This window comes from Pseudophryne corroboree, chromosome 3 (assembly GCF_028390025.1).
Source record: "Pseudophryne corroboree isolate aPseCor3 chromosome 3, aPseCor3.hap2, whole genome shotgun sequence".
NCBI lineage: Eukaryota > Metazoa > Chordata > Amphibia > Anura > Myobatrachidae > Pseudophryne > Pseudophryne corroboree.
In genome coordinates this window covers 166,841,944-166,860,563 of record NC_086446.1, presented here as the reverse complement: position 1 = coordinate 166,860,563, position 18,620 = coordinate 166,841,944, and the positions used below count along the sequence as shown (strand labels likewise).

General features: G+C 46.4%; 1 protein-coding gene across 6 annotated transcripts in view; it reads right to left on the bottom strand.

The window, feature by feature from the left end:
* The window catches only part of LOC135055015 (catenin delta-1-like), a 259,589-nt gene that overhangs the window by 15,524 nt on the left and 225,445 nt on the right, over positions 1-18,620 (bottom strand). For 5 of the 6 annotated variants that reach the window (XM_063958563.1, XM_063958562.1, XM_063958567.1 and 2 more), the window contains 2 exons: positions 16,753-16,831; positions 2,527-2,574 (listed from right to left, as the gene is read on the bottom strand). In XM_063958563.1, coding sequence (XP_063814633.1) covers positions 2,527-2,574; positions 16,753-16,831 — 127 coding nt within the window. The remainder of the gene's footprint in view (positions 1-2,526; positions 2,575-16,752; positions 16,832-18,620) is intronic. The other variant, XM_063958564.1, reaches the window with a different exon arrangement.

Genomic DNA, 18,620 nt, shown 5'->3' with positions numbered 1-18,620 from the left:
GAGGCCGAGTACCAGGAGTGGTTCTGTGTCAGGTGCAGCCAGCAGGTGTCAATCATTTCGCTGCATCTCCCTGTGTCCTCAGCTCCCTCCATATAGCAGTGCCAGGGGATGAGGCCGGCTATCTGGGGGGGGCGCAGTGGCAGGGGACGGAGCGTACGGGCTGTCCCTCGCTGTCCCGTTGGCGGCAGCGTCTCCGTGTCCCCAGCTCCCTCCATATAGCGTGTCTGGGGAATGTGGACGGCTACCTGGGGAGGCTCAGTGGCAGGGGACGGAGCATACGGGCTGTCCCGCGTGTCTCTCGCTGTCGGCAATGTTTCTCTGTGTCCCCAGCTTCCTCCATATAGCGGGTCCGGGGGATGAGGCCGGCTACATGGGCGGGCTCAGTGGCAGGGGACGGAGCGTACGGGCTGTCCCGTTGGCGGCAGCGTCTCCCTGGGTCCCCAGCTCCCTCCATATAGCGGGTCCGGGGGATGAGGCTGGATACCTGGGGGGGGGGGAGGGGCTCAGTGTCAGGGTAGGGAGGGCACCGGCAACTAATTGTAGTGCCTGGCAGCGTCTCCCTGTGTGAGTGGGGACTCAGCAGGAGGCAATTACTAAAGTGGCAGCTGAATGGGCTACCAGTGATAATGCTGCCTGGCGCTGTGTGTGCAATGTCTTGCGGCGGGGGTCGGGCCGTCGATGGAGCCGTAAGCAATGGAAGGGGCCGAGACCGCTTACCTGGTGTGGCGCAGTGGCAGGCTTGACGGCGCGTACGGGCTGTCCCTCGCGTTCTCGCTCAGGAGGCAGGCATTCCAGCGGCAGCTGGACAGGCTGCCAATCACAGCGCTTCCTGGCGGCGGCTGGCCAATTGCGGGCGGAGTGTGGCGGGGGCTCGACGGGGGGAGACTCCGCCAATGGAATGCGGAAGGGGGTCGGAGCGGAGTTTGCAGCAATGGCTGGCGAGGGGGAGGCAGGCTGCATAGGAGTGGGAACCAATGGCTGGCGAGGGGGGGGGGGGGGCAGAGCCGCGATGGAGGCTTAAGGTGGTGCAGTTGTCTCTGCACAATCACAGCCACTCTGACAGTCTCAGGTATTGCGCACATATAGATTAGGGATCTCCTATGGCTATCTCCTAATCTCCTATATATTAGCCTAGATCTGTGAGATCTATGGCTCGACTCCGCCCAGCGTTAGCAAATGAGGCACAAAGTCACAGATCTGGGCTAATATATAGGAGATATATATATATATATATACACACATATACATATACATATACATACATACATATACACACATATATATTTTTTATAATTAAATCTGCATTTTACCATTTTATATCTTCTGGGTTCAGTGGATAAGCGCCAATCATGTGACACAGTCTACTTAAGTACTTTGAAAACATTAACACTGAATCAGATATTTTTGTTTAGTTACAATATCAAACTGGTATACCGTAGTACACATAATTCTGCAATAAATAGTCCATAATACCACATATATATAGCATTCAACACACAAGGCATAAAACACGCACTACATGGCAAAATTTATGTGCACATCCGATCATTACACCCGTATGCGAGTCCTGAAAATCTCATTCCAAAACCATGGGCATTTATATAGTATAGTTATAACAGACTACACCAGAGTTTCTCAAACTCCCCCATTACTGTCCAGGTTTTAATGATAGCCATGCTTGAGCATAGGTGACTTAATACCTCAGTCAATTTGATTTAACCATCTGAACTCAAGCATGGATACCCTTAAAACCTGTACTGTAATGGCGGAGTTTCACCCTTCTGTGAGTTTATGAACCATTTGTGTTTGGTATTTTCCACCGCTCCCATTCCCAAATATGATGGGTGTCCACATACTTATGGCCATGTGCATGTATTAGAGGTCAGGAAAACAAACTGATCCAAATTCCCAAAGCTACATTACTCTTAAAGATTTTGTCAAATCAAGGAGTTAAAAAATAAAATAAAAAATTGGGTCAATGCAAATTTATAGACTACTTGGATACTATGAGTGAATATTTGAATGGAGAATAAACACACTCACTGAAGCAAATGGGGGGGGGGAGGTTTTATAATATATATATATATATATATATATATATATATATATATGTATATGTATATGTGTATATATATATATATATATATATATATATATATACACACACACACACATACATACATACATACATATATATAGTATAGTGTGTTTCATTGCAAATTTACAAAGACAAAACCAGCATTAAACTCTTATATTAAGACAGAAGACAATCGAGAAGCTTGTAAATAGCTTACACTATTACAGGTGCCCATGGATGCCTGTAATAGGATAAGTCAGCAAGTGGCAGGGTTCTAGTAAAGTAATAAGTGTAGGAACATTTATGGAAAAAGTTCATTAATGCTGTTAAATTGAACAAATAAATAAAACCTAAGCAGTGACTGATAGAAATTATGCACCCATAGTGCACTTGAAAGTGGGAAATTATATTGGTAGAAGAAAGAGGTCAATGTTAAATGCAAAAGTTACCTGATCTGAACTCATTCATGGGAATGTCAACATTCTCAGACTTTTTATCTAGTAAAACCACAGAAACGCATAGCTATTAATGCAAAGCAAAATTAACGTGATCACTGCATCAAAACACCTTTTTAGATTTTTAAAAGGACCGAATATCCATAAATTGTGATTTTCCACTGCGAGTAGAATACATAGATAAGATTAACTTTTTGAATTCCAATCAATATAAATAAATGAAAAGAAAAAAAAGAGGAGGAGTTACGGTAGAATTACCATTCTTTCTGCGAGGTACATTGGTTTCCACAGGGAAACAACAGGGTGTAGAGTTGATCTTGATCCAGAGACACCAACAGGCTAAAGCTTTAGGCTGTCACAGGATGCATAGGGGCCTCCTCTATAACCCAGCTTCCAGGCACTGTGAGCTCAGTTTCGTTAACCAGTCCAATGCAGGAGCAGGTAAGAGAGAAGGTAGATGTTAGTCTTTTAGAATCACATTCTCACGACAGGAGAAGGGAGCAGCGGCTAATGCCATACAAACCCATAGAAGCTAGGTGCGTCAGGGTGAGCACCCTGTGGATCCCAATGTACCTCGCAGAAAGAGTTAACAATGGTAAGTCTACCATAACTCCATTTCTGCAGCAGGTTACATTTGTTTCCACAGTCAAACATTGGGGATGTCCTAAAGCAGTTCCTCAAGGGAGGGGACGCGCCTTAGCGGGCATGAGAAACCGTCATCCAAAGGAAGTATCCTGGCAGGCAGAAGTATCAAAAGGCATAGAACTTAATAAACATGTTCACAGCTGCCTTGCACAACTGTTCTGCAGACGTGCCATGGCGAGCCACCCAAGAAGGTCCAACAGACAGAGTAGAATGCGCATTAATAGCAGCAGGAGCTGGGAGACCTGCCTGTGCAAAAGCTTGTGCAATCACCATTCTAATACATCTGGCCAAGGTTTGCTTATTCGCAGGCCAGCCACGTTTGTGAAAACCATACAAGACAAAAAGGGAGTCTGACCTCCTGATAGAGGCAGTCCTCTCCACATATATACGGAGAGCCCTTATCACAACCAAAGACCGCTCTTTGGAGGACAAATCAGAAGAGATAAAGGCCGGAACCAAAATCTCTTGGTTAAGGTAAAAAGATGACACCACCTTAGGTAAATAACCTGGGCAAGTTCTAAGAACTGCCCGGTCACTATAAAATATTAGTAAGGGTGGACAACAGGACAATGCGCCTAAGTCCGACACCCTTCTAGCAGAGGTAATAGCCAGTAAACACAAGACCTTGGCCGTGAGCCATCCCTAGAGGTTCAAATGGAGACTCCTGCAGGGCATTCAGGAAAACAGCCAGATCTAATGGAGCCTCCAAAGGGACATAGGGAGGCTGAATCCGTAAGACACCCTGAGTGAATGTATGAACGCCAAGTATAGATGCATACTTGCATCCATACCGACAAAAGTAGATATGTGAACCTTGAGGGAGGCCAGATGAAGGCTTAAGTCCTGCCTCTGTGCAGAAAAGCCAGAATTCTGGAATTCAGCACACCAGGTGAAGTAAGAATTCCAGACCCTGTAATAAATCCGAGCTGAAGCCGGTTTACAGGCTTTTAACATAGTTTGGATAACCGCCTCAGAGAATCCTTTGGCTCTCAGGAGTGATGCTTCAAGAGCTACGCCATCAAAGCCAGTCTGGCCAGGTCCGCATAAAGACAAGGGCCTTGTACGAGGAGGTCTGGACACTGAGGTTCCCTGATCCTTGATCCGAAGACCGGAACCTTGTGATTGTGTCGAGATGCCATCAGGTCTACATCTGGTAGGTCCCACTTGTCCACTAGGAATTGAAAGACTTTTGGATGAAGACTCCACTCTTCGGCGTGCATGTCCTTTTATTGCTGGCAGATGGTACTCCACCCATCAAAAGATTTTTGACACTTCCATCATAGCCATGTGGCTTCGAGTGCCGCCTTGATGGTTTATGTATGCCACCGTAGTGGCATTGTCTGACCGTAATTGAACAGGCCTGTTCTGTAACAGTGGCAGGGCAAGAGTCAATGCATTGAACACCGCCCGCACCTCCAGAATGTTTATTGGGAGGAGTGACTCCTCCTTGGTCAAGCAACCCTTTAAAGAGAGAGTGTTGCTCCAACACAACACCCCATCCCCTCAGACTAGCATCCGTTGTCAGCAGGACCCTGTCGGGGATTCAGAAGGGATGGCCCCTGCTCAAATTGCTGGTCCTGTAGCCACCAGATCAGCGGCAGACGAACCTCCAGAGTCAAAGTGATCATGTGAGATCTGATCCGATGAGGTAGACTATCCCACTTGGAAAGGATTACCCTCCTCAGAGGGCGAGAATGAAATAGAGCATACTCTACCACGTCAAATGCCGACACCATCAGGGGGGCGTGGCCTGACGAGTAATGGAGTAGGACGTGTAATCCTAGCTCCCCAGCCGACAACATCCTAAAAGACATCCTGACACCCCCTGTGTGACTGCATAAATCTATCTGCGGCTACCTGAATATCTGCTGCCCGATCTGTGCCTCATCTCAAGTGGATCCTGTGTCCAGTGTGCCTGCCAGGAACATTAGAAGGGCTGAGCTGCTCCTGACCTGCACGAGGCCGGCGCCATCTTGGATTGAGCTGCAGGGGAGCTGTGCCACTCGTCTCCCACCCGGCTCTCCTGACGTGCCCTGCGGCCGGCGAGTGGATACCGCCGGGGCCCCGCCACCTGCACAGCACATCACTCTGCTCCACTTCTCCGCTGGACGGCCAGGGCACTTGTCGCGGCCGTGCAGAGTACGGGAAACTGCCGGGCGCCATCTTGCGGTTGGCGGGCCGCAACTGCCGGGCGCCATCTTGCGGTTGGCGGGCCGCACACACAGAGCTCCGCAACCCGCCCCTGACAGCCCTGTACTAAACCCGGAGCGGCCTGTGAGCCGAGCAGGGGATACCCCCGCTGCCTGCTATAGTAGCCTTTGTCCCATGAAGTCTATAACATAATGCTGGGCTGACTGTGGGATTTTCTGGGCGCCATCTTGGGGTTGGCAACGGGATCAGCTCTGCTCCAGTCCACACCTCTCCTGCTGGAAGTGTCTATTATATGCAGCCTGGGCAGCTAGACCAGACTGGAGGCTGGTAAATAATACTAAAGAAGACCTGCATTGCTCTGCCTCGGGGAGGTGCTGTTTGTGCGGGTGGGAAGTTGCTTGACCCCCTGATTCTGACCACAGCTTCCAAATCTATAGTGCCGACACACAGCCACACTGTCAGGTACACTGGTCCTTTTATATATATATATATATATATATATATATATTCGTCCTGCGTTTCTTGGCCCGCACATAGTGAGTTGGTGCCTGCGCCCCCTCTCTCTGCCTGCACTGCTTTGACATATAATTGGTCGAATACGGTGGCATTGTGTTATCCAAAATGGTGAAAGGCCGCCAACAAAATGCGGCGGCAGGCGCAATGGAAAAGTTTGTCCGCAACCCCGGTCCCCAACAACAGCGGAGGGAAACTACACAAGAAGAGTCCTCGCCCCCTTCTCCTGCATGCAGCTCTGTCTCAACAGAACCACCTGATGCTGCGTTACAAAGAGTGTTGGATGCCGTGACAGCAAGTGAGGCTCGCCTGGCTGATAAAATTGGGCAGGTGCAGTCTGATCTCTCCATTATACACCAGGACCTACAACGGGTGAGAGAGAGGGTGGGTGAGGCCGAAACCCGTATCTCCAATGTCGAGGATACTGTCACCCCGCTGGGGCGGCGTACTGACACTTTGGAGTCTCAAATGACTGATGTGCGCAAAAAACTAACGGATATGGAGGGACGCCTACGTCGCAACAATGTCCGTTTCATCGGTCTGCCCGAGAAGGAGGAGGGCTCATCTCCTGAGGAATTTCTAGAGGCGTGGCTTCGGAAGGCATTTGGACCCGATGAATTCTCGCCTCATTTCACCATAGAACGAGCTCATAGAGTTCCGATGCGCCCGTTGCCTCCGGGGGCCCCGCCTCGTACCTTCATCGCCAAGTTCCTTCACTTCCGCGACCGGGACACTGTTCTGAAACTTGCTCGCACGAAAGGCCCCCTTAAATGGAACGGGTCGCCAATATCGGTCTTCCCAGACTTCGCGGTGGAGGTGCAGAAAGATAGAGCCCAATTTCTGCCTGTTAAGAGGAGACTCCGGGAACTTGAATTGCCATACGCCATGCTCTTTCCATCACGATTACGAGTGGTAGCTGATGGTGAGACCAAATTTTTTGAAGCTCCTCGAGAGGCGATGATATGGCTGGATAGACGCTTCCCGGCTAGACGGGCTCTTGCTGATTCGTGATTAATCCCTGTGACTGTGGTTGCAAAAGAATTTATGTACAGGATAAGATTATCTGCATATCTACTGGGGGGATGCAGGTTGTGGAAAATGTTTAATTATCTATGCTGCTCCCTGAGGAGGTGAGGGTGGTGGGGGGGCTAATTACTTACCTGATTTTCTGTCTTGTTATCCTTCTTATACAGGCAATTACTATATTAATAATGCTAGGATATGTCGGGTGGAGGGCTGGGGGAGAGGAGGGATATATCTGTGATCTGAATATACCCGATTATATTTTGCTCTTTAGTCCCAGGGGGTGACTTTGTATATTTCGCTCCTTTTTCTATCCTATGGGGGCGATTTAGCCTACAGGCTGGGGAAGTTTTGTTTTGTTTGTGTTTTGTTTTCTCTTTCTTAGGGCCATTATAATTTTTGGCTCCACCCAGGGTATAACAAGTTGTGTGCTCTGGGCTTGAGCCGGTGTTAGGTTCAGGGATCCAAGTATGCTGCAGGTTGGGAGTAGTGTACAGGGTGGGGGGAGGGGGGAAGTTACAGGCTACGGTTGTTTCTGGTATGGATGGTCGAGATTTGAGTGTGTATGGCTTAAGAATCTATTCATTGAGCGGTGGTGCCCTGCTCTTGTATGCAGAGAAGATGGGTCTGGCTGGCTGCGGGCTGTAGCCTCTCTTATTATCAAAACGACCCCTCATGGTTGGACTTAGGTTGGTGTCATGGAATGTGCGGGGACTCAATGACAAGATCAAGAGATCCCTTGTGCTTAGACAAATTAAGCAATATGCCGCTGATGTGATATGTCTTATGGAGACCCACCTGGTGGGCAGCAAGACCCTAGCCCTTAAGAGACCCTGGGTAGGGTGGGCATTCCATTCCACACACACTTCTGCCTCTCGGGGGGTCTCTATCCTTGTAAAGAAGACAGTTCCCTTTGCGCTGGAGTCAGTACAGACGGACCCATGGGGAAGATATGTGTTTTTAAAGTGTAAAATCCATTGTACCCCTCTGCTTTTGCTGTCCGTATATGTGCCTCCCCCGTACTCCTCCGATGTCCTGAAAAGGGTTGCCGGGTTTATGGCCTTGTCACCGGGTATGCCCGTGGTTTGTGTGGGGGATTTCAACAATGTATTGGATAAAGCGATGGATAGATTCTCCACCAATCCTTCTGGTCCACATTCTGGTAGAAATGATTTTGCTGAGGTTGTGTCGGGACTGGGCCTGGTTGATCCTTGGAGACTGAGACATCCATCTGTTAAACAATATTCATGCTTCTCACACTCTCACTCCTCGTTCTCTAGGATTGACCTGGCCCTTCTCTCAAGCGATCTGATTCCTAGGGTCCGGGATAGCAAATATGAGACTAGGGGTATATCGGATCACTCCCCTTTAACATTGACCCTGGACTTTGGTTGCTCTAGAGGACAGGCAGTGTGGAAGTTTAACCCGTTTTGGCTTGTACATATGGGAGATGGCTCCGATTTGGTGACTGCGTGGCGGGAATTTTTTGAGATAAACAAGGCTGGGCAACCTATCTCTAATTTATGGGATGCGTTCAAGGCCTTTTTGCGGGGAACCCTAATTAAACGAGTGGCTAATTTAAAATCCTTTTTCAGGCACCGGGAGACCGAGCTAGAGACCCTAAGTGTTGCCGCAGAGGCACAATATTTACAGGATTGCTTGGATAGTTCCAAATCTGTATGGTTGACAGCTCAGGGGGATTGGAGGGAGTGTCTAATGGAAAAGACTCAGCATAGACTCCTCTTCTCCTCTCACACCTTTTACGCCTCCGGGGATAGGCCGGGATCATATTTAGCCTCCTTGGCACGAGGTGAGAGATCCGCTAATACCGTGGTGGAAATAGAGGCCTCAGACGGTACCACTGTAGTGCAGACCCCACAGATTGCGTCGGAATTCGTGTCGTACTATAGGCGATTATATAGCTCTAAACTAGACTGTACCCCGATGCAATTAGACGAATATTTACAGACTATACAGCTCCCCTTGCTGACTGGTGAGGCGCATGACTTCCTCGAGGCACCTATTTCACCAGAGGAGATTGTAGATGCGATCAGTGCTGCCCCCAATGGGAAGGCTTCAGGGCTCGATGGCATACCGTCTGAGCTATATAAACGTCATTTAGACTTTTTTGTCCCCCAATTGCTTGAGCTATATAGTCAAATATTCACACAGGAATCCCTCCCATTATCTATGGCGGAGGCATTGATTATTGTCCTACCGAAACCCGATAAGGACCACAGGAAGGTTGATTCTTATAGACCTATCTCCCTTCTACCGACCGATGTTAAAATTCTGGCCAAAATCCTGGCAAGTAGATTAAATAAGGTAATTACGCAGATTATACACCCAGATCAGACGGGATTTATGCCCAATAAATCAACATCCATAAATCTCAGACGACTATTTACCCATCTCCAGGTCCCCCGTGAGGCACCCTCATCCATAGTAGTATCATTGGACGCCGCTAAGGCCTTTGACTCCGTGGAGTGGGAGTACTTGTGGAGGGTCATGCACAAGTTTGGTATAGGCCCCAGCTTTATCAAATTTGTCCGCCTGCTGTATTCCTCTCCCCTGGCTAGAGTGACGGTGAATGGCTTTGTGTCACATTCCTTTCCGTTGTCCAGAGGCACTCGTCAGGGATGCCCATTGTCCCCTACCCTGTTTGCTATAGCCATTGAACCCCTTGCATGTCTTCTGCGAGCGAACCCTGAGATTACTGGATACACCGTGGGCACCAGGGAGGAGAAAATAGCTCTATATGCCGATGATATCCTGCTATTTGTGGATCACTATGCTGAGTCTATGCCTAAGATTTTAGATATTATTAATAAGTTCGGAGGTTACTCTGGGCTTCTGATCAATTGGGAGAAATCCTCCATTATCCCGTTTCAGGGTGAGGTCCCTGCCTCCCCATTGGTTGTTCTCCCGCTAAGATGGGTGAATTCCTTTAAGTATCTGGGCATTTGGGTATCCAACGACCCTCATAAATTTACTTCCCTTAATATTACACCGCAAGTATCTTATCTTCGCAATAAAGTGAAGGTCTGGGGGAAATTGCCCTTGACAGTTACAGGGAGGGTTAACCTGGTGAAAATGGTTTTTCAGCCCAAACTCCTGTACATACTTCAACAATCCCCAATATACATCCCCCAGAAAACTTTCAAACAGATAGATGGCTTGATGTCCTCTTTGGTTTGGGCTAGTAAACGGGCACGGTTGAAACTTAATACTCTGACTAGGCCCAAAACCTCAGGGGGGCTGGCTCTTCCCAACTTTCGTCTTTATTATTTTGCAGCACAATTAGCACATTTATGGGAATGGGTTAATGATTCTGACACTTCAAGTTTGCACTCACAGCTGGTTTTGCAGGAATATCCAGGTGGTTCCCCACTGAGACTGCTTCTCTGTGGAAGCGTCAAAGTGTCGGCACTACCACTCATTAAACAATATATTACTGTTTGGAGACTGGCGCACCGGATACTGCAAGGACAGGGCATTGACCCTGACACTCCGCTGGACAATAAATATGGATTGCCAGAGTTGTATCAGCTTCAAGTCAGGGAGGTGTGGGAACCATGGGGAGTAACCTCACTGGGACACTTATACACTGATGGGTTTTTTAGATCCTTCCAGCAGATTCAACAGGAATTTAACGTCCCCTCTGCGTATTTTTATCGCTTCCTTCAATTGAGACATGCGGTGTCTGCCCAATTCCCTGATGGCCCGCCGGCGTTTACTGATTCCCCGGTCAAATTGCTGTTGCAGACGGTGGGATCCGGTCACTTAGTATCCAAAATATATGGCCGGTTACTTCAAATGCATCATATAGACCCCCTTAGCTCCCTCAAGACCAAGTGGGAATCTGATCTTGGTCCAGTGTCGGATGAGATATGGGAGGGTGCCCTGGGATCGTGCCGGCTTTCAACAGCATCTGTCCGATATCAACAAATTCAGTTGTTCGTGCTGCACAGGGTATATATGTCACCTCTGCGATTGTCACATATAGGGGGATCCCACAGCTCAAAATGTCCCAAATGTGGCAGTATGGGAGCAGACTTTTGGCATATGATATGGATATGCCCTCTGGTGTCGACTTTTTGGGAGGAGGTTATACGTGCCATAGTTGTTACGGGTATCCCCTCTACCGTACTTACACCTATCTCTTGCATATTGGCAACTATAGATGAGGAAACTCTAGACCCGCCCAGTCGACGCTATGTTATAAACCTCAGTGCTCTGGCCAAGGTTTGCATAGCCAGACTATGGATGGCTAATGAAGCCCCAGCGCCACAATCCTGGATTGCTCTGGTTAATACAACTGTTGCACATGAAAAATTCGTATATCTGGCCAGGAATGCGGAAAAAAAGTTTATTGCTATATGGGGAAAGTGGATGAGCTCTCGCTATTTCGCTTCAAGGATGAATACTGCTGAACCCTAGATTTATTTTACTGCCCGATATGAGTGGTCTATGTGTGGGATCTCTGGGGTAAGCGGCCCGTGGTCGGCCGGACTAAAAGACATGATAATATCGTGACAAAGGATAACACAATGTGTGTTTAATATATAGGAAATCTGGGTCACCACTGCTCTATTGCTATTTAAGACGCTGAATGGGATAGTTAATACCACATCACACTATGCTCTCTATGATATACCGTAAGCATGTTGTTGTTACTTGTTCAAGTGTTTCAGTCTAGTTGATGTATGTATGTTATGTTTGCCCTAGGCAATGTTTAAATGTTAAAACATTGTAAAAACCAATAAAAACTTATTGAATTTAAAAAAAAATGCCGACACCATCAGGCCAAGTACTTGCATCGCCGAGTGTATTGACACTCTGGGGTGACAAAGGAAGCATCTCATGTCTTGAAGTATGAGGACTTTTCCTGGAGACAGAAACAGTCGTTGACCGTGTGTATCCAGAAGTACCCCCAGGTGTACCATGCTCTGAGCTGGGACCAGCGAGGATTTCTTCCAATTGATGACCCATCCGTGGGCTTGTAGGAAGCTTACCGTCTGTTACAAATGACTGAGGAGGACATCATGGGAGTTTGCCAGAATCAACAAGTCATCCAGATACGGCAGGATCCCGACTCCCAGGCGATAGAGATAGGCCATCATTACAGCCATGACCTTGGTGAAGATCGAGGAGCCATAGCCAGTCCAAATGGTAGAGCCTGGAACGGATAGTGGAGGTTGCCAATAGCAAACCGCAGATAATGCTAATGCAACATGGCAATAGGTATATGCAGGTATGCATCTTGTAGATCCAGGGTTACCATATAGTCTCAGGGTTCCATAGCCAGTACAATTGAGAGCAGTGTTTTCATAAGGAACTTGGACACTCTCACAACCTTGTTCAGTGATTTGAAGTTGAGTATAGGCCAGAAAGACCCATTGGGTTTCAGAACTAGAAACAGGGTCGAGTAGTAACCTCTGCCTCTCTAGGCCTGAGGAACCGGCACTACCACTCCTGTATTCAGGAGGGAACCCACAACCTTTTGTAGAGCTTGCGCCTTTAACAGATTCGAAGGGAGAACCGTGGTGCAAATCTGGCAAGGGGGACGTCTTTTTAAGGAGACTGCGTACCCGTGAGATACAACTTCCCGTACCCATGTGTCTGAAGTGGTATTTAACCAGATCTGGGTGAACTGCAGAAGTCGGCCTCCCACCCTGGTGACCCCCAGAAGCAGGCTGACGGGCCACCCTGCTTAGTGGTTTTAGGAGCAAGAGATTGTCTTGGGTATGCCTGACCTTTTGCTTTCCCTTGAGACCGAAAGGAATGAAAAGTGGTACCTTTAGCCTTCTGTGCAGAAGAATTAGTATTTTGGAGAAAGGCAGTCTTAGCAGCCGCCAATTCAGACACAATTTTATTTAGGTCTTCCCCAAACAAAATGTCCACCTTAAAGGGGAGTACCTCCAAGGTCTTTTTGGAGTCTAGGTCCACCTTCCATGACCTCAACCACAAAATACGGCAAGCCAGGACAGACGTAGTCGATGCCTTGGCTGCCAACACACTTGCCTCAGAGGACACCTCCCGAATGTAACAGGCCGTGGTGGTAATACGAGACAGGTATTGTATGGCATTGTCAGATATATCCTCGGGCAGCTCTTCCTCTAATGCCTGAACCCATGCTTCAATTCCTTTTGCAGCCCAAGAGGCAACAATAGTGGGTCTATGTACAGCACCTGTAAGGGAGTAAATAGATTTCAGGCATCCCTCCACATGCTTATCTGTCGGTTCCTTCAGTGAAGCGACAGTGGTGAAAGGTACAGTTCATGACACCACTAGGTGGGTGTCATGAGAATCCACCGGCGGTGAAATTTCCCGCTTGTTACATAACTCTGCAGGGAGAGGATAGCGAGCAAAGGCCCATTTATACAGAGGGAATTTCTTCCCTGGATTAGACCAGGGCTCCTGCCTGACGTCACCAAATGGTCAGAATGGGTTAATAGATTTTTAACCACCTTCTGCCATTTAAACATATCAGTGGAATCCTCATCATTAGTGATTTGTAAGATTTGCTTAATAGCAACCACAATGGCAGGGACATCAATTTGCAATGGAGAATCCTCGTCAGAAACATCTGATTCAGTATCTGACAGGACAGTATGCTCCCTCTCCTCTTCAAATGAAACATCGGAGAGATTAGTGGATTGTGAGGAGGAAGCAGCCGGCTTAGATTACCCAAAGACAAGAGTGACCTGGAGTAGATTTTTGCCTGACCAAGGAATGATTTAATTGCTGAAAATGGTTAGACAAATTTTCTGCCTAAGGCGGATTAACCATAGGGACAATTTGCGGCTGTAATGGCACAGACTGTCCCATAAGGCGTTCCACCAAAGTACCCAGTAGGTTTGTGAACGCAGCCCAGGGTGGCTCCTGATAGGTTACAGGAGCTGCGGACTCACTGGGAGATGTAGGACTTATAGTACACATCATACACAGCTTTACCCTCTGGTAAATCTTTGGCACATGCTCTGCATAATGCAAGAGCGTCCACTGACTTACTGCCCTTCTTGTTAGACATTGTACACAAATGCAACAAAAGAACAACTTAGTATGATAAAGCCAGACAGAGTACAGTACCTGCAAATAAATCTTTAAGTATGTGACTGCAGACACAGTACACAACACCAGCGATTAAATCTGGTATTGTGACTGAGTGCACAGTAGAATACACGTAATGGGTAAATACTGTGACGCAGTATAATATATATATATATATATATATATATATATATATATATATATATATATATATATATATATATATATATATATATATATATAACCTTGATGCACCTAGTCCCTTGGGGTACAGAATATGGAGATCGATATATCTGGGAAATACTGAAAGTTAAACCACACAGCAGATACAGGCACACAGTCACAGGCAATGCAGATAATTATGTCAATAAAACTGCACTGGACTAGTATATGTACAGATAACACAACATGGTCCTAGATCGGAGGTATATATCAGAATACTCATACAATATATACTGTAATAGGAACACTTTCTTAACTAACGCTGTCTGTATAAAGACATGTAGAATACTCAAGTATTTGTAAAGTCACAGCGCTGTATACAGGCGGCTTTACAAGTGAGACCTTGCCCTGCAGTCCCAGAGACAAGCCGCAACTATGCTTAGAAAATGGTGCCCAGCGTCTCAGTCAGGGAGTGAGGGAGAGTGTGAGGCAGCTCCTGGGTGGGAATCTGCAGTAGATGGCACCCTGGATCGGGGAGAGGCTACAGGTTAAGCGACGGCTCCCCTATGCTGGACTTCTAGCCCATGTACTAGCGAGCCTTATTAAATGGGGCGTTAGTACACGCGACCTGTGCTCTATTGCCCTGGTGGTCTAGTGGGGTCCCTGCTCGGTGACAGTGTCCATGCCAGGTCGCAGACAGAACGCAATTTAATGGTGGACCGGCTTGGGGGACCCTCTCACCACCTCTCCGAAGCAGCCACGTGAACCAGGAGAGCGACAGACCATGTGCCTAAAGCTGGAGCGTCTCCGCCGCAAGTACCCGGGAACCGGCCGCGGGAGTATGCGACGTCTCTTGGGAGGTGATGGAGCTGCAGCACTGAAGTGTCACCATGACATACAGCGCTGACAGCCCAGTTTTGAAGAAATTTTCTGACAGAAAAAGCTTTTTCAGGGCTGCCCAGTGCAGCCCTCCTGTTAAGTGACCTGCTGCTGCAGACACCAACTGAAACGGAGCTCACAGTGCCTGGAGGCGGGGTTAGATGAGGCCCCAGTGCATCCTGGGATAGCCTAAAGATTAAGCCTGTTGGTGTCTCTGGATCAAGATCTACTCTATAACCCGATGTTTCCCCGTGGAAACTAATGTAACCTGCTGCAGAAATGATATGTATGTATGTATGTATGTATGTATGTATGTATGTATGTATGTATGCATACACACACACACACACATACTGCAGAGCATTATATGAATTGTGCAATTTTTAAGTTTTCAATCAATTAAAAGAATGATCTATTAGTTGATTCATTAGTATTGTGCACTGAATTGAAAACAAAATTTTATTTTTGGTCAGACCACATAATTAACAGAAAACTGTACACATTCCATTTATGGTTAACACGACTTTCTACAATATCTGTTATAAAAAGGTATTGACCTTTCCTGTAATTTTATCCATTATGCCCAGGAGGCAATGTATTCATATTTGTTGACATTACAACTTTGTTTACTTAACTAGTTGAAGTACTGCAGATTGCTATATTTTGATCTGTTTCTAGTGTTAGTGCGATAAGGACTCTCTCATACAGACGCAGACTTGTGTGCTCTTGATTTATTTGTAGCTATGCTTGTACTACATTACTTTGTAAAAACTGCCTTCTTCAATTCATATTATATGCTGTTCATATTTGTGAAAATCCTTTAATAAGTTCTATTTGCAAAAAAAAAAAAAAAAATATTACAACTTTGTATGGTTACTGACAGACCAGGACCCATAAGTACAGAACCATTTCAGCATAAAAATTTATACAATTTTAAGTATATTCAATTTAAAAGAAAAAAAAAGAAAAAGAAAAAAAGTGCCGTGCTATACATTTAGGATATGGCAGAGGTCCGCTAACATGGTATTCAAGGCACCCTAAAGGTACAGGTTTTAAGTATATCAATGCTTGGCCACAGGTGACTTACTTGGTACCTCAGGCAATTTTATTTAACCATCTGTGCTGAGTAATGCATATCTTTAAAACCCGGAGCATTGGGGTGCCTTGAGGACTATGGCATTAATTGTTCTACATATTATTTAAATGTGATTCAACAATGGAAATCTGAGACTGGAATGAACATGGATATACTAGTATACAATTGGCTAAATAGGAATTGATAGATTTAGAACGCATGTCTTTTTAGCAAGAAACTTATTAAAAAATTTGGATGCAAAGGGGAACAAAAGAGTTACAGTATGAAGGTGGACAGGAAAAAAATTTCAAGAGAGGAACAGCTTGAAGGTGAGTCAAGTTCCTTAAAGCAAAGTCAAAGGAGGAAGAGGAAAGTAGTATGAAGACCTCAGATTCCATTACAGGAGAGAAAACTAGGTGAATGGATTAAAGTGTGCATATTTTTGCAGAGGATGTCAACTTTCCCTTTAAAGTGGGTGTTAAGTTGTTTATGGTAGAGCAGCAAATTACGCTTAATGTGCAACAAGGAGAGCTGAAACCAACTCCACCACCTTGGCAGTTACTGGGGGTGTAAACGGGGAGAGTACTCATAGGAAAGAGTTGCAAAAGAAGTGGCGTCAGAGGAAGGGAACCAGTATGGGTAAGACTAAACACACATTTTACATTTATGCTCACTGCAAAAAAAGTTTTAATTTTTGTATTCAGTTCTTAAACATTTACCATTCTTTTGGTTTCGGTCCATTAGAGGGAGAGTGCTATCATCAAAGCCCTGAGCTCTCTTTGTGCCTGGAAAGGACACCTTCAAAAAATAAATAAATTAAAAAAAAATATAGAAAAAAACATTTACACACAGGATAAATTACATTTATTAACAAGTAATGGGAGGACGAAAAACATATGAAGAACCACTATGCCTAAAGCAAATAAAGAAAATAAGATTTTAAACCTACCGGTAAATCTTTTTCTCATAGTCCGTAGAGGATGCTGGGACTCCGTAAGGACCATGGGGATAGACGGGCTCCGCAGGAGACATGGGCACTTTAAGAAAGACTTTGGATCTGGGTGTGCACTGGCTCCTCCCTCTTTGCCCCTCCTCCAGACCTCAGTTAGAGAAACTGTGCCCAAAGGAGACGGACAGTACGAGGAAAGGATTTTTGTTAATCTAAGGGCAAGATTCATACCAGCCACACCAATCACACCGTATAACTTGTGATATACCATCTAGTTAACAGTATGAAAAAACAACATATCATCGGTGCAAAACCGACAAAACTATAACATAACCCTTATGAAAGCAATAACTATATTACAAGTCTTGCAGAAGTAGTCCGCACTTGGGACGGGCGCCCAGCATCCTCTACGGACTACGAGAAAAAGATTTACCGGTAGGTTTAAAATCTTATTTTCTCTAACGTCCTAGAGGATGCTGGGACTCTGTAAGGACCATGGGGATTATACCAAAGCTCCCAAACGGGCGGGAGAGTGCGGATGACTCTGCAGCACCGATTGAGCAAACAGGAGGTCCTCCTCAGCCAGGGTATCAAACTTATAGAACTTTGCAAAGGTGTTTGACCCCGACCAAGTAGCAGCTCGGCACAGCTGTAGTGCCGAGACCCCTCGGGCAGCCGCCCAAGACGAGCCCACCTTCCTAGTGGAATGGGCCTTAACTGATTTTGTTAACGGCAATCCTGCCGTAGAATGCGCCTGCTGAATCGTGTTACAGATCCAGCGAGCAATAGTCTGCTTAGAAGCAGGACCGCCAACTTTGTTGGCTGCATACAGAACAAACAGTGCTTCTGTTTTTCTGATCCTAGCCGTTCTGGCCACGTAAATTTTCAAAGCCCTGACCACATCAAGGGACTCTGAATCCTCCAAGTCACGTGTAGCCACAGGCACGACAATAGGTTGGTTCATATGAAAGGATGAGACCACCTTAGGTAGGAATTGAGGACGGGTCCGCAATTCCGCTCTATCCATATGGAAAACCAGATAGGGGCTTTTATGCGATAAAGCTGCTAATTCCGAAACTCGCCTAGCCGAAGCCAAGGCTAACAACATGACCACCTTCCAAGTGAGATATTTCAACTCCACTGTTTTAAGTGGTTCAAACCAATGTGACTTAAGAAAACTTAACACCACGTTAAGGTCCCAAGGTGCCACCGGAGGTACAAAAGGAGGCTGAATATGCAGTACTCCCTTCACAAAAGTCTGTACTTCAGGCAGAGATGCCAATTCCTTTCGAAAGAAAATGGATAAGGCTGAAATCTGAAACTTTAATAGAGCCTAATTTTAGGCCCAAATTCACTCCAGTTTGTAGAAAGTGAAGAAAACGGCCTAGATGGAGTTCCACCGTAGGAGCATTCCTAGCCTCACACCAAGAAACATATTTTCTCCATATTCGGTGATAATGTTTAGATGTCACGTCCTTCCTAGCCTTTATTAGCGTTGGAATGACCTCATCCGGAATACCTTTTTCCGGTACGATCCGGAGTTCAACCGCCATGCCGTCAAACGCAGCCGCGGTAAGTCTTCGAACAGACAGGGACCCTATTGCAACAGGTCCTGTCTTAGAGGAAGAGGCCACGGAT